Below are 13,963 nucleotides of genomic sequence, written 5' to 3'. Positions count from 1 at the left end.
TATTTTTATTTTTTTTGTTAAGTAGATAGATTTGACATATTTTATCAAGGCTACACACATAAAAAGAATTTCAATATTTAAGTAACAAATTTAAATCTCCATCCAATTTTGTGCATAAATTTAACTCCATTTCAACTTGTTTTAAAATTTTGAGAGGAGCTCAATAAAATTATTTTTGTATAACAGCCAAAAGAAATGAAATACCAAAATTGTGGTCTAAAAGTACTATGAAAAAGCACTATAAAAAGTCACATTATCATTGGACCTGAAATGAACAAAAACGCAAAAGCACACTACCATCAGTTTGTTATTATTTGGGGCTTGGAATTATGATAAGTAGACCCAAACCAAAAGCTTCATAAATAACAAGTCGAACCTAGATTAACACCAAGATCAAATCAAAAGTTTTTAGGATTTAAAAAGTTATTCAAAACAAAACTATGAATTTAGAATCAACACAAAGAAAGAAAGACTAGTGTTCATAAACAGAAAGGATTCTCCATGTTCCGCATGTCTCCTCACACGGAGGAGTGATAAAATTTTCATATTTTAAATAAAAATAAAAGATTATTAATATATATATATATAATATGTAATATGTAATATAGGCACGATAAACAGGAAATTTGACGAAATGACCTTAAGAATTGGTGGTTTTGGGAAATGATCCAAGTCTAATAAAGTTATAAAAAAAATATTTGTTGTCTGTCTAACGACGAAAATACTATTTCGCGTCACGTGAAGAGGTAGCCTGATAATATTTGTAAAAATGACCTCGTGTGACGCGAAGGGGTGTTTCGCGTAACGCGAAGGGAGTGATGCGCATAACACGAGGGGGCTTCGCGTAGATATTTTCGTCCAAAACAATCATTTTTGCAAACTTTATCGGGCCCGAGTTATTTTTCAAAAAAGAGTCATTATTATGGTCATTTCGTAAAATTTCCCGATAAATCTTAATTATTTAACCCAATCTATAGATTTCAAGTTACATATAACTTCACTAATAAACCAAATATTTTATGATCATATTTTTTATATATATTATAAGAATAATAGATAGTTTCAAATTATTTATTTAATTAAATATATATTTATTATTTATATATAATATATTATGTAAATTTGATAAGTTTATTTTTACCTATATTTATAAGAATATATATATATATAATGATGCTTAATTTTTAAAATGTTTGGATTGCCGGGTCGAGAGCTGTGGTTAATTTAGATACTTGGGTCGGATTGTGGGTTGACCCGTTTTTAAATTTAAAACGGTTAAAAATAAAATTAAAAATGCTAGAGGTATGTTTCGAACTTGCAACTTAACAAAAACAAGTATAACTCTTTAACCAACTAGGCTACAAAGACTTTATATTTTAAATTCAACACCAAATTTGATAAACGCAAGACGTTTTAATAATAATATAAGTTCAACTTTTTAACTAACTAATTTATATCTATATGGGATAAATGTCAATTTTATGCACAAAGTTGGAGTGTGATGTCAAATTTGTATATTAAGTTGTAAAATTCTATTTATGTATATAAACTTGACAATATGTGTTAAATTTATTCATTTAACGGCAAAAAATTTAACGGTTTTAAATTTGGACAACTTTGCAATAATAATAATTGTTTTTAATCCACGGCATTAGCCATGTATTAAATATATATATATATATATATATATATATATATATTTAATACACATCAGTAGCAGTGCATTGACCCGGAATCGAAGGTGAACTTTGGGTCGGAACAGGAGGGGAATTGGAATCGACCCGGAATCGTCTTCTGTCTGGAATCCGCCGGTGGGAATTACCCCCATTCCTTACCGAATGTTTTCTACATATTTCAGAGACGATGATATCTTCCATTCATATCTCCTTTTCTAACCTTCATTTCAACTCATCTACAAACCATCTATAGAAAAAAAATTCAATGTTTGATTCTAACAAACTTATAAAACCCATTAGAAACAGTTTTTGAAAGAGAAACTCTAAAATCTATTTTTCATTTTGTTCAATCCAACAACGTTCATCTCATCTGCGACATGATCTACGCGAATAGGGTTTTCCAGATTTCATAATCATATCGGAATCATCAAAGAAGAACAACATACGAATACTCAAACTCAACGATTTGACCCCACCATGCTTGACAACTACACAGAGGAATTGGCGAAATTGAGGATCAGGATTTTGAAAGGGAATGTGGGTTTATTCTTATGGATGAAATTACGAGGGTTTCTTCATGAACAAAGCGTTAAGCAGTAGAGATGAGTTGGATTAAAAATTTATATATTTAATATTTGATATCTGATGTGGATTAATATTTTTTAATAATTATATAGTTATAAAATAAAATTAACACCGTTAATATTTTTCTGTTAAATGGAATAACATTTTGTCAAGTTTATATACATAAATAAAATTTTACAACTTCATAAACAAATTTGAAACCTCTGTCCAACTTTATGAATAAAATTGACATTTATCCCATATCTATATATATAATAACGCTTAATTTAAAATATTGGAGGTGTGCAACACGCTATCTCCATAATCATCCACAAATAAAGGTAATTTCTCTTTCCTAATTTAATTCTCTTAACTATTTTCTCTCTCCTAATTTAATTATTCATAATTTAATTATTGAATATTTTTTTTCTCTTCCTTACTATATATAGATATTTATATATTTTTCATACTAATAATATAAAATATTTTTTTAACAATAACTTTTATATTAAAATATATAATATTACATAACATATTAATTTATATATATATATATATAATAACAAAATATATATATATATATAATAACAATATATATATATATATATATAATAATGCTTAAAGTCAACTATCACCACATTAAAGCGTTTTTTTCCTACCTCTCTCTTACTCTCTCTTTCTTAATTAAATTTTGTTTTCAATTATTATATATTATCTAAAAAATTATATATATTAATATTAATTTAAGATATAAACAATTTTATTATAAACACACCTACCTTCATAAATTTTTATATTTTTATATATACATATATGAACTATATATATATAAACAATTTTTTTTTATAAATGCACCTACATTGATAATTTCATATTTATTTGTTACCTTATATATATTATATTATTTTTCATTATTAATTTTATATAAATACACTTTTATCATATATTTTTTCTCTCATATATATATATAATATTTTCTTTATGAGTATAAATAACTTTTATGTTTATATAAATATTTACTAATTGGTAATAAATATTAAATACAAAATATATATACGTACATAAAATAATAAAATTATTTCAACAATCATAAGTGGTCTAGCGGTTTAAGTGTTCACATTTCATGTTGAAGACCATAGTTCGAATCCCAAAACATGCAAATTTATATTTTAGTGTTGGTTTGATGAATATTTGAAAGTCTGAGGTCTCAAGATGGAGGTCGGGTGGTGGGTGGTTTATCGAGCGTGAGGTCGGAATTAAGGGTTGGTATGACGAGCATTTGATAGTCTAAGGTCTTGAGATGGAGGTCGGGTGGTGGGTGGTTTGTCGAGTGTGAGGTCGGAATTAGTGGTTGATATGACAAGCATTTGAAAGTTTGAGCTCTCGATATGGAGGTCGGGTGGTGGGTGGTTTGTCGAGTGTGCGGTCGGAATTAGTGGTTGGTATGACGAACATTTGAAAGTCCGAGCTCTCGAGATGGAGGTCGAGTGGTGGGTGGTTTGTTGAGTGTGTGAGATCGGAATTAGTGGTTGGTATGACGAGCATTTGAAAATGTGAGGTCGGGTGGTGGGTGGTTTTTCGAGTGTGAGGTCGGAATTAGTGGTTGGTTTGTTGAACATTTGAAAGTGTGATGTCACAAGATGGAGGTCGGATGGTGGGTGGTTTGTCGAGTGTGTAAGGTTGGAATTAGTGGTTGGTATGAAGAAAGATGGGAGGTCGGGTGGTGGGTGGTTTGTCGAGTGTGAGGTCGGAATTAGTGGTTAGTTTGTCGAACATTTAAAAGTCTGATGTCTGGAGATGGAGGTCGGGTGGTGGGTGGTTTGTCGAGTGTGTGAGGTCGGAATTAGTGGTTGGTATGACGAGCATTTGAAAATGTGAGGTCACGAGATAGGAGGTCGGGTGGTAGGTGGTATGTCGAGTGTGATGTCAGAATTAGTGGTTGGTTTGTCAAACATTTGAAATTGTGAGGTCAGAAGATGGAGGTCGGGTGGTGGGTGATTTGTCGAGTGTGTAATGTCGGAATTAGTGGTTGGTATGATAAGCATTTGAAAATGTGAGGTCACGAGATGGGAGGTCGGGTGGTGGGTGGTGGGTGGTTTATCGAGTGTGAGGTCGGAATTAGTGGTTGGTTTGTCGAACATTTAAAAGTTTGAGGTCTCGAGATGGAGGTCGGGTGGTGGGTTGTTTGTCGAGTGTGATGTCGGAATTGACGAGCATTTGAAAATGTGAGGTCACGAGATGAAGGTCGGGTGGTGAGTGGTTTGTCGAGTGTGAGGTCGGAATTAGTGGTTGGTTTGACGAGCATTTGAAAGTGTGATGTCACGAGATGGAGGTCGAATGGTGGGTGGTTTGTTGAGTGTGAGGTTAGAATTAATGGTTAGTTTGACAAACATTTAAAAGTGTGAGGTCACGAGATGGAGGTCGGGTTGTGGGTGGTTTATCAAGTGTGAGTTCGGAATTAGTGATTGGTATGACAAACATTTAAAAATGTGAGGTCACAAGATGGAGGTCGGGTGATGGGTTATTTGTTAAGTGTGAGGTCAGAATTAGTGGTTGTTTTGGCGAGCATTTGAAAGTGTGAAGTCACGAGATAAATGTCGGGTGGTGGTTAGTGGTTGGTTTGACGTTAGATAAGAGGTCTGTGATCAATTGAGATTGGTTGTTGATTTGTTAAAGTGTGAGTAAAAGAGATGTTGACAAATATTGGTGAGTAGATTGTCGAGGGATAGAGACATATGAAAAAGTGTGAGTCACAAGTTTAGGGTTAGTGGGTAGTTTTTCGAGGGATAAAGAGGCATATGAAAAAGTGAGTCACATGATGATGGTCAATTGGAGGGTTAATGGTTGAGTTTGAGGTGTGTTATCAATTGAGGTCGACTAAGATTGGTGGTGGTTTGCTAAAGGGATAAAAAATGCATATGAAAAAGTGTGAGTCACAAGATGAGGGTCAATTGAGGGGTTAAGTGGATGTCTATTATTATCCGTGCAAATGCACGGAATTGATGCTAGTATATATAATGATGCTTAATTTTTAAAGTGTCCGGATTGCCGGGTCGAGAGCTGTGGTTAATTTGGATACTTGGGTCGGATTGTTGGTTGACCCGTTTTTAAATTTAAAACGGTTAAAAATAAAATTAAAAATGCTAGAGGTATGTTTCGAACTTGCAACCCAACAAAACAAGTATAACTCTTTAACCAACTAGGCTACAAAGACTTTATATTTTAAATTCAACGCCAAATTTGATAAACGCGGGACGTTTTAATATTAATATAAGTTCAAATTTTTAACTAACTAATCTATATATATAATGATGCTTAATTTTTAAAGTGTCCGGATTGCCGGGTCCAGAGCTGTGGTTAATTTGGATACTTGGGTCGGATTGTGGGTTGACCCGTTTTTAAATTTAAAACGGTTAAATATAAAATTAAAAATGCTAGAGGTATGTTTCGAACTTGCAACATAACAAAACAAGTACAACTCTTTAACCAACTGGGCTACAAAAACTTTATATTTTAAATTAAACACCAAATTTGATAAACGCGGGACGTTTTAATATTAATATAAGTTCAACTTTTTAACTAACTAATCTATATATATATAATGATGCTTAATTTTTAAATTGTCCGGATTGCCGGGTCGAGAGCTGTGGTTAATTTGGATACTTGGGTCGGATTGTGGGTTGACCCGTTTTTAAATTTAAAACGGTTAAAAATAAAATAAAAAATGCTAGAAGTATGTTTTAAAACTTGCAACCTAACAAAACAAGTACAACTCTTTAACCAACTAGGCTAAAAAGACTTTATATTTTAAATTGAACACAAAATTTGATAAACGTGGGACGTTTTAATATTAATATAAGTTCAACTTTTTAACTAACTAATCTATATAGGTGTTGAGTAAATAGATATTTGGGTCGGATTGTGGGTTGACTCACCCATAAACTTAAAATGGTTAAAAATAAAATAAAAAATGTTATCCGTAATTTTTTTTCACAGTTTTTATATTAATACTCGTGTAAATGCACTGACTAAAGGATAGTATTAGTAATAGTTACTAATTATTTATTTTTTAAATTTGAAATGTTATTGTAATTATTTAGTTTTTTTATCCTTACAAATTAACATTAATTAATAATAGTTACACAAAAAAAATATTATATTATTATTTTGAAATAAAATTAAAATTTAAAAAAATTCAATTATAAAACCTAAAACTTAAAAAAATTGAAAAAAATAAAAATAATTATTTTTTTATTAAAATTAAATAGGTTAAGTTTTAAAATTTAAAAAAAAAAAAATAACTTTTAATAATACATAAAGTCAAATCAGTCTCGCTTAACTAATAAAAATAATTGAATCCAAATTTACAAATTAAATAACTAACTATCACTTTAAAAAAACAGATCTAAGATTTGGTCAAATGAGAATTATAATGGGAATAATTAGTCAAATTTAACCCTTATGCTATTAGTCAAAATTAAATATGCCTCTAAACTATAATAATCATAATCTATTCTCTTCTCTCTTTTTAAATTATATCTTATTATTTTTTAAATATTTTTAAAATAATTTGTAAGGCTTGGAATTTTAAAAATATAAAATTGGAAGATAAAAAAAAATGAGTATATAATTATAATTTGATTAATAATTTGTTTTTAAAAATAACAAAGAACATTTTATTATTTTAATTAATGAATTTAGTGAATAATAAGAGTTTAAAATAAAATTGATTAAAATGAAATTATTTAAAAATTTCCAACTTAACCTATGTTTAAACATAAGAAGAAACACTTAGGTCTAAACAAAAGAAGAATCTGAAACTTGTCATTCTCATTAAACTTTTCTGTTTAGTCCATAATTATTGTTTGCAACTAAACTCTAATTAAAATCGAAAAATTAATTTTTCTTAATTATAAAGAAATACAAAAATTAGAAAAGATATATATTTATAAATATATCTAATTTTTTATATATATAATTTATAGTGTTATTGTATATATATTTATTTGCGTATAAAAAAATAAATTATGAGAAAAGTTATTTACTAAATATAAATATGAATAAAAAAAAAAGGCCACTTCAATTCAAATAACTATTCTCTCAAATTTGGACTCACAAAATTGTCGCTTAGTTAAATCTATTGGAGAGATAAGAGATAATATTGTTTGAATTTCACGTTTGAATATAATATATATATATATATATATATATATATATATATATGAGAAAAATGTCAATTTTATTATTGAATTATAACGGAATATTCACATATATTACTGAACTAATTTTTGTTTGTTTATATCACTTTAGTTGAACTTAATGTTCATTTATATCACTATTAATAAAAACATCTAAGTTCGTTAAATTTTTTTGTTAAATGATGACACGTGTGATTGAAATATCATTTTTATAAAATTAATATATATTATATTTTTATTTTTATTCATAATTTTTAAATAATAAAACTTTTATATTTTCAGAAGTATTAATCAAACAATCTAGACATTTTGAGAGACACTAACAATAATTTTTTTTTTTTAAATAATATATTTTTAACATTTATTTTTATTAACGGATTTTATTATTTAAAAATAAATGTTGAAAATATATTAATTAAAAAAAAGTGAATAAATATTGTTGAAAAAATATATTAATTATTGTTAATGTTACTCAAAATGTATAATTTGTTTGATTAATGTCTTTGAAAATATAAATTAAGTTTTATTATATAGAAATAGTGAATAAAAATAAATATATAATATATATTAATTTTTTAAGAAAATGACATGTTAATCATGTATAATTATTTAACGAAAAACTTAACGAGTTTGGATGTTTTTGTCTAGTAACATAGATTAACATTAAATTTAACCGTTCATTGATATACGTGAATATTCTGTTATAGTTGGATGATAAAATTGACATTATTCCTATATATATAATAATATTTTTCTTTCTTAATTTTTTTTTAATTTAAATTATTATTAGCTAAGTTCTAATTATATTATTTGTTGCATTTTTTTAATTCAAATTATTATTAGCTAAGTTCTAATTATATATTATTTGAGTATAAAATTTAAAGAATTTAATCACTAAATCAGTTGTGATAGTTGATTAGTATATTAACAAAAAAAAAATATAAATTATATATATGATTATAGAATATATATATATATATATATATATATATATATATATATATATATATATATATATATATAAATTAATGAATAAAATTATTTATTATTTTTTAATTAAAAAATTATTATAATAATGTGAAAAAATTATAAAAATCTCAAAATTATATATATATATATATATATATATTAATAAATAAATAAATAAATAAAGAGAACGTATTATTTTAATTTTTTTTCATGATTTTGATGAGAATTAATTTATTTGTTTTCATATATAAAATGTTATAAATATATATAATTATGAGAAATAATATTTGAGATGACTAAATAGTTGATCATTCATTTGAAATGGTTCATTTCACAGTTGAAGAAATATTTGTCTTCAATCGTTTAGTTGTTTGGTCCAGAATTTTTTCCACAGTCGTGCTTCTATTCCAATCATAGGGATGAAAAATCTACTCGTTTTATTACAAAATAATTGTTTTTGTTATCAAATAAATTTTATGTAATACTTATATTTAAAAATTAATATTTTTTTAAACCTTGTTAATAACTATGGTCAAATGTTGTGTCGTGACTATATGCTTGATTTGAGATTAAATTATTTTAGTCACAAAAATCATCTATCATCAATTTTCATTCCTAAGAACCAAAGTTTAATTTGTTTCCTGCAATTAAATAGTAAATCTTCATATGGGATTATATTTGTCTTCAAGTTCGAATACATCAAAATATAATATACAGTATTATATATATGAAAAATGATACATATCTATACTGGGTCAGGTCAGGCGAATGGCCTAGCAATGGTCTAGCGATGGTCTATGTGGCGGACAGGGTGAAATTAAAAAAAAATATATTTATCTCTTTTTCTCTCTTACTAATTAATTAATTTATCTCTCTTAAATCCTAAATTCTAAACCATAAACCCTAAATCTTAAACTCTAATTAATATTTCTTATTTAGTTGAATTATGAATTTATCAAAGAAATGAGTGAAAAAATTAATTGATTAATAATTAGTTACCTGGAGGAGAGAAAATAATTAATAGTGAGAATAGAAATATTAGATAAACATTTATTTATAAGTAATAAAACTAAAAAAAATATTAATAAGTCAATAGAAAAAAATAATAAAAAAAGAAAAAAGAGTGCATAAAGAATAAATAAAAAATATTTGATAAATAAAGGAAATGAAAAGTTATAAAAATAAAATAAAAATAAAAGAGATAAATTCATAATTTGATTAATTAGTGGTATTAATTAGGGTTTAGAGTTTAGAGTTTAGGGTTTATGGTTTAGAGTTTAGGGTTTATGGTTTAGAGTTTAGGGTTTATAATTTAAAATTTAGGGTTTAGAATTTGGATTTAGAGTTTATTTAAACATATTATTAAAATATTTAATGTGAGAGTTTGTTGTAAATTATTGAGTTATTTTACCCGTTAAATGAGAGATAATAAATATCAAATAAATGAGTAAAATAATAATAGTGAGAATATGGATAAATGGAATAAATTAATTAATAGAAATAAAGAGAGAAATTTTTTAATAAGAGGAGAGAGAAATTAATTAATGTGATGAAGCGTGTCTTATCTATTATTATATTTTTATTTATTCTACATGTCGGCGACGTAGACCATCGCTCCCTCAGTCTCTACCTTCCAAGTAGAGATATTTATCATTCCTCTATATATATATATAGTTAAAATGTAATTAATATGATAAAAATTACTAAATAAATAGTAATATAAAATGTAATATAAAATCTGTCACATGTCTTAAAATGACCAACTAGACTAGACTTCATCTAAAAGTCAGTAATCCCTTCACGAGAATGAATGTAATTTAATTTGAAGACAAAATAATATTGTTAGTTAAAATAAATATTTAACACAAACGACAAAAAAAAAAAAAAAAAAACTACGAAGTTATAAAAGACTAATTGGAAATTTAGGGATGATGGAGTCAAATTTCAACATAAGTTCATACTTAAAGTTATATTTTAGTTGGGAGAGATTTCGAGATCTTGCTGCGACTAGGGAGAGGATTCGTGCTCGAGCAATTGGACGTCACGCTAAGAGAAAAAAAAAAGAATTGGTTAAAATGTATTAGAGCAAAAGAATGGAAAATAAAATTGAAACAAAGCCACTACGAACATGTGTCAACTCTTACTCACTTTAAGAAATTGAGTCCATCAACCAATAAAGATTCAAGATGCGCCGTGACTATAGCCATTGTAGGACGTATATTAGTCTCTTTATGCAAACATTTGTTTGCAAGTTTAATATACGACTCAAGAGAATTAGTTGGGATTTGTCCTTTCAAACTAGAATCAATTATTCTATCAACCATTCCATTCTCGCAGCAATACTGAGCCCAAAAAACTAGGCTACGCTGTTTGTCGATTCTTTCATCAATGACTGGCCTCCCACATAACGTTTCCCACAGCACAACACCAAACGCATACACATCGGATTTCCTAGTTAGCATTCGGGTCGAGGAGTACGCTGGATCTAGGTAACCGCAGGTTCCTTTTACATCAGTAGTGATATGGGTACGACTTGTAGCTCCTCCAACTTTGCATATACCAAAATCAGCAATTTTGGCCACCCAGTTCATATCCACCAAAATGTTTTCACCCTTGACGTCTCGATGTATGACTTCTTGCACAGTATTGTTGTGCAAGTATTCTAACCCGCGAGCAGCACCCAAACAGATATTGAGCCTTTCCTTCCAAGTTAGAGGAGTCACGTCTCCACTCCTATTACGTTTATTCTTGTAGAGATGGTCCGCCAGAGTGCCACGTTCCATGAATTCATAAACAAGTATCATCTCACGGCCATCATTGCAGTATCCTATCAAAGAAACAAGGTGTTTGTGTCTGAGTTTGGAAAGTGTCTCAATTTCTGATATGAATTCTTTCTCTCCCTGCTTAGATTTAGAATCTAAGCTCTTAATTGCAACTGTCATTTCAACCTTATCATTAATAACATTAATAATCCCTTTGTAGACCATACCAAAACCCCCACGTCCAATCTCTAATCTTTTATCAAAGTTCTTGGTTGCCAATAAGATCTCAGCAAATGAAAATCTACGACACAAATCTTCGTCTATTAGAGATGGGTTTTTACTCCAACTCCTCTCTTTCCATTCGCGAAGTTGATGAACAATAATAACAACTATATGTATGACCAAAATTATAATGTCATTTATACTTGTTGTCGGCATTCTAAGTATACGCTTCTTTGAAACACGAGGATGTGAGAGCACTGGATTCCCTCTATGCTTTGTTGAAGCATGAGGATGGGAGAGCACTAGATTCCCTCCTGCAAGATTGTCATTTGGGTCGCTAAGTTTGAAAACCTCAATCCCCTTAAGAATTGAGTCAATGAATTCAGTCGATTGTTCGTCATAGCTTGGGTACAAAGCTACAAGTAGATCTCTCTTGCCCTTTATTCTGTCTCCTTTTAATGTCGTCAAGTAATCTTTATGGATAGCAACTCCAATCTCTCTGCCCCACTTGATCAAGTCTCCTCTAGGCTCAACCATGTGATTGTTTATGAGAATACTGAACTCTTTCTGCCCATCCTCTTTCACGTCATAATCAAGCTCACAAAAATGCAATCTAATTAGATATTTGAAACTCAAATCCACAGGCAACTTCCATGTAAAACTAACTCCTTCACCGTGTTGCAAATTTCGGTTCATTGACCAAGACGACTGGTAAAGTCTTTGTGGTGCACTATCTTTAGATGTTTTCCTCGTTTACTTGATGCGATTTGTGAAAGTGATGGGAAAAACAGTTGATTCTATGATATGGTTTGAATCATCCGTCCACTCCCTGAACATACTTGGGGCATGAACAGATGAAAGTTTGATGCCACCAACGTTTAGCCGATAGGCCATCTCCATTGCAGTGTCCTTACCCAAGTGAAATCGACCCTTCTTCCCTGCAACGTATGCCCCTGCGTCTCCATCTTCTTCCATGGTGTAGTAAAGTCCAGGTGGCATGGGAACAACTTCAATTCCATTAACAAATGCAAATGTCTCATCCCAAGGGATGATTGCTTTTAAAGGGGAGAAAGTAATTGACAAGGGATTTCCGTCTTCAGGGACATAAAGGGTGAATTCTTTTACGATGGATTGCATGCTACGAGAATCAACGGGTAGGAACGCAGTGAAATTGTTGAGGAGAGTATACGGACCTGATTTTACGGTGAAGAAAGCGGTTGACCTTTTGAAAGCAGAGTATAAAGCTGGGTAGAAATGAAGGCGAATGAACTTGTAGCCGGAGCCGACATGGAAGGTGTAGGTGAATGATGACAAAGAAGCTCGAGCTGTCCTGTAAGGAGTGTAATCGCGAGAATATGATCGGTCAACTGATTTACTTTCAGGTCCATGAAAAGAAATGATTGAAGCAGAATCAGTTTCTCCAACCCATTCTCTGCCGTCAACTGCCGTGGAGTTGTGGAGGAAACCGCAGTTGAGGGCGATAGCATGTTGTGGATCATCGTACTCAACAGCTGAGTTGTTGGCGTTTATCGATCGGAGTAGGAGGAGAAGAAGAGGAAAGAAGGTGGAGCTGAAGGTATTCGGGAAAGGTAATGGAGTCAACTTCATGGCTAGCGGTTTTCTGATGATCGACGTAGCTTCTAAGTATGGTTTTCCGATATGAAGGGGGAATAACGGTTTTCTCTTTCTGTTCTCACACCTTGGACCATCTAAAAGGAATTTAAGAAGTAAGGTTCTATTATAAAATTATTTGAATAATTTATAGAATTATTTAATAGAAATAATAACATATTTACCTACCAACTTGCTGATATTATTTATTTTAATTCAACGACTTTCCCTTACCTTATATTATTAATTTTCCTTTTATTTTTATTTTTACATCAGCATAAGAGGAAAAAAAATTCAAATTAAAAATAGAATTGAACGAAAATTGGACGAAATGACTCTAAAAGTGTGGGTAAATAAGTTAGTAACCATCGCATAATTTTAAATGCATAGGTGACCATTTCATAATTTTTTGACGAAATTGCTCCTGTCGCGAGACGTAACTGCCGGTTGCGAGACGCAATCGATGTCATGTGAAAATTTTACAATCACGAGACACAACCGGCAATCGCGAGACGCAAATATTTTATTTTTTTTGAAAAAATTTGCGTCTTGCAATATTTTAACTTAATGATGTTATTTTAAAATAACTTATAATAAAAAATGTTAAAAAATTGTAATTTTTATTTAAATATTTTAAAAAGATTAATCATTCTAATTTATATACATATAATTTTATTTATATTTATTAAAATTAATAATAATTAAAATAAAATATTTCTAAATAATAATTTTATTTTAAATTTTTAATCAAATTAAAATTCGAATATAATTATAAATATTTAATTCTAAATTAATATTTATTTTATATATATTGAGTAAATATTTAAATAGTTATTATAAATAAAATGTATTATAAATAGATTTATATATAAATTAGCACTTTTAATTTTATTAAAAATTCATATAACAAACTATAGTTTCAAAATATATTATTATTTATTATTTTATAATAATAAAATAA

The 13,963-nt window shown here is 28.9% G+C and overlaps 1 protein-coding gene across 1 annotated transcript; it reads right to left on the bottom strand.

Moving 5' to 3' along the window:
- Positions 1 to 10,551: 10,551 nt before the first annotated feature.
- LOC124924203 (receptor-like protein kinase FERONIA) lies at positions 10,552 to 12,133 on the bottom strand. Its single transcript, XM_047464270.1, has one exon. It carries the CDS (start codon positions 12,085 to 12,087, stop codon positions 10,552 to 10,554), a length of 1,536 nt encoding a protein of 511 aa, XP_047320226.1. The 5' UTR covers positions 12,088 to 12,133.
- Between the last annotated feature and the right edge of the window lie 1,830 nt (positions 12,134 to 13,963).

This window comes from Impatiens glandulifera, chromosome 2 (genome assembly GCF_907164915.1).
Source record: "Impatiens glandulifera chromosome 2, dImpGla2.1, whole genome shotgun sequence".
NCBI lineage: Eukaryota > Viridiplantae > Streptophyta > Magnoliopsida > Ericales > Balsaminaceae > Impatiens > Impatiens glandulifera.
Note: the sequence above shows the minus strand (reverse complement) of the source record. Positions and strands in the feature narration are given on the sequence as shown.

Coding starts and splice junctions, on each gene's coding strand:
- LOC124924203 (XM_047464270.1), bottom strand. CDS start 12,087: ATGAACCGAAATTTGCAACACGGTGAAGGAGTTAGTTTTACATGGAAG.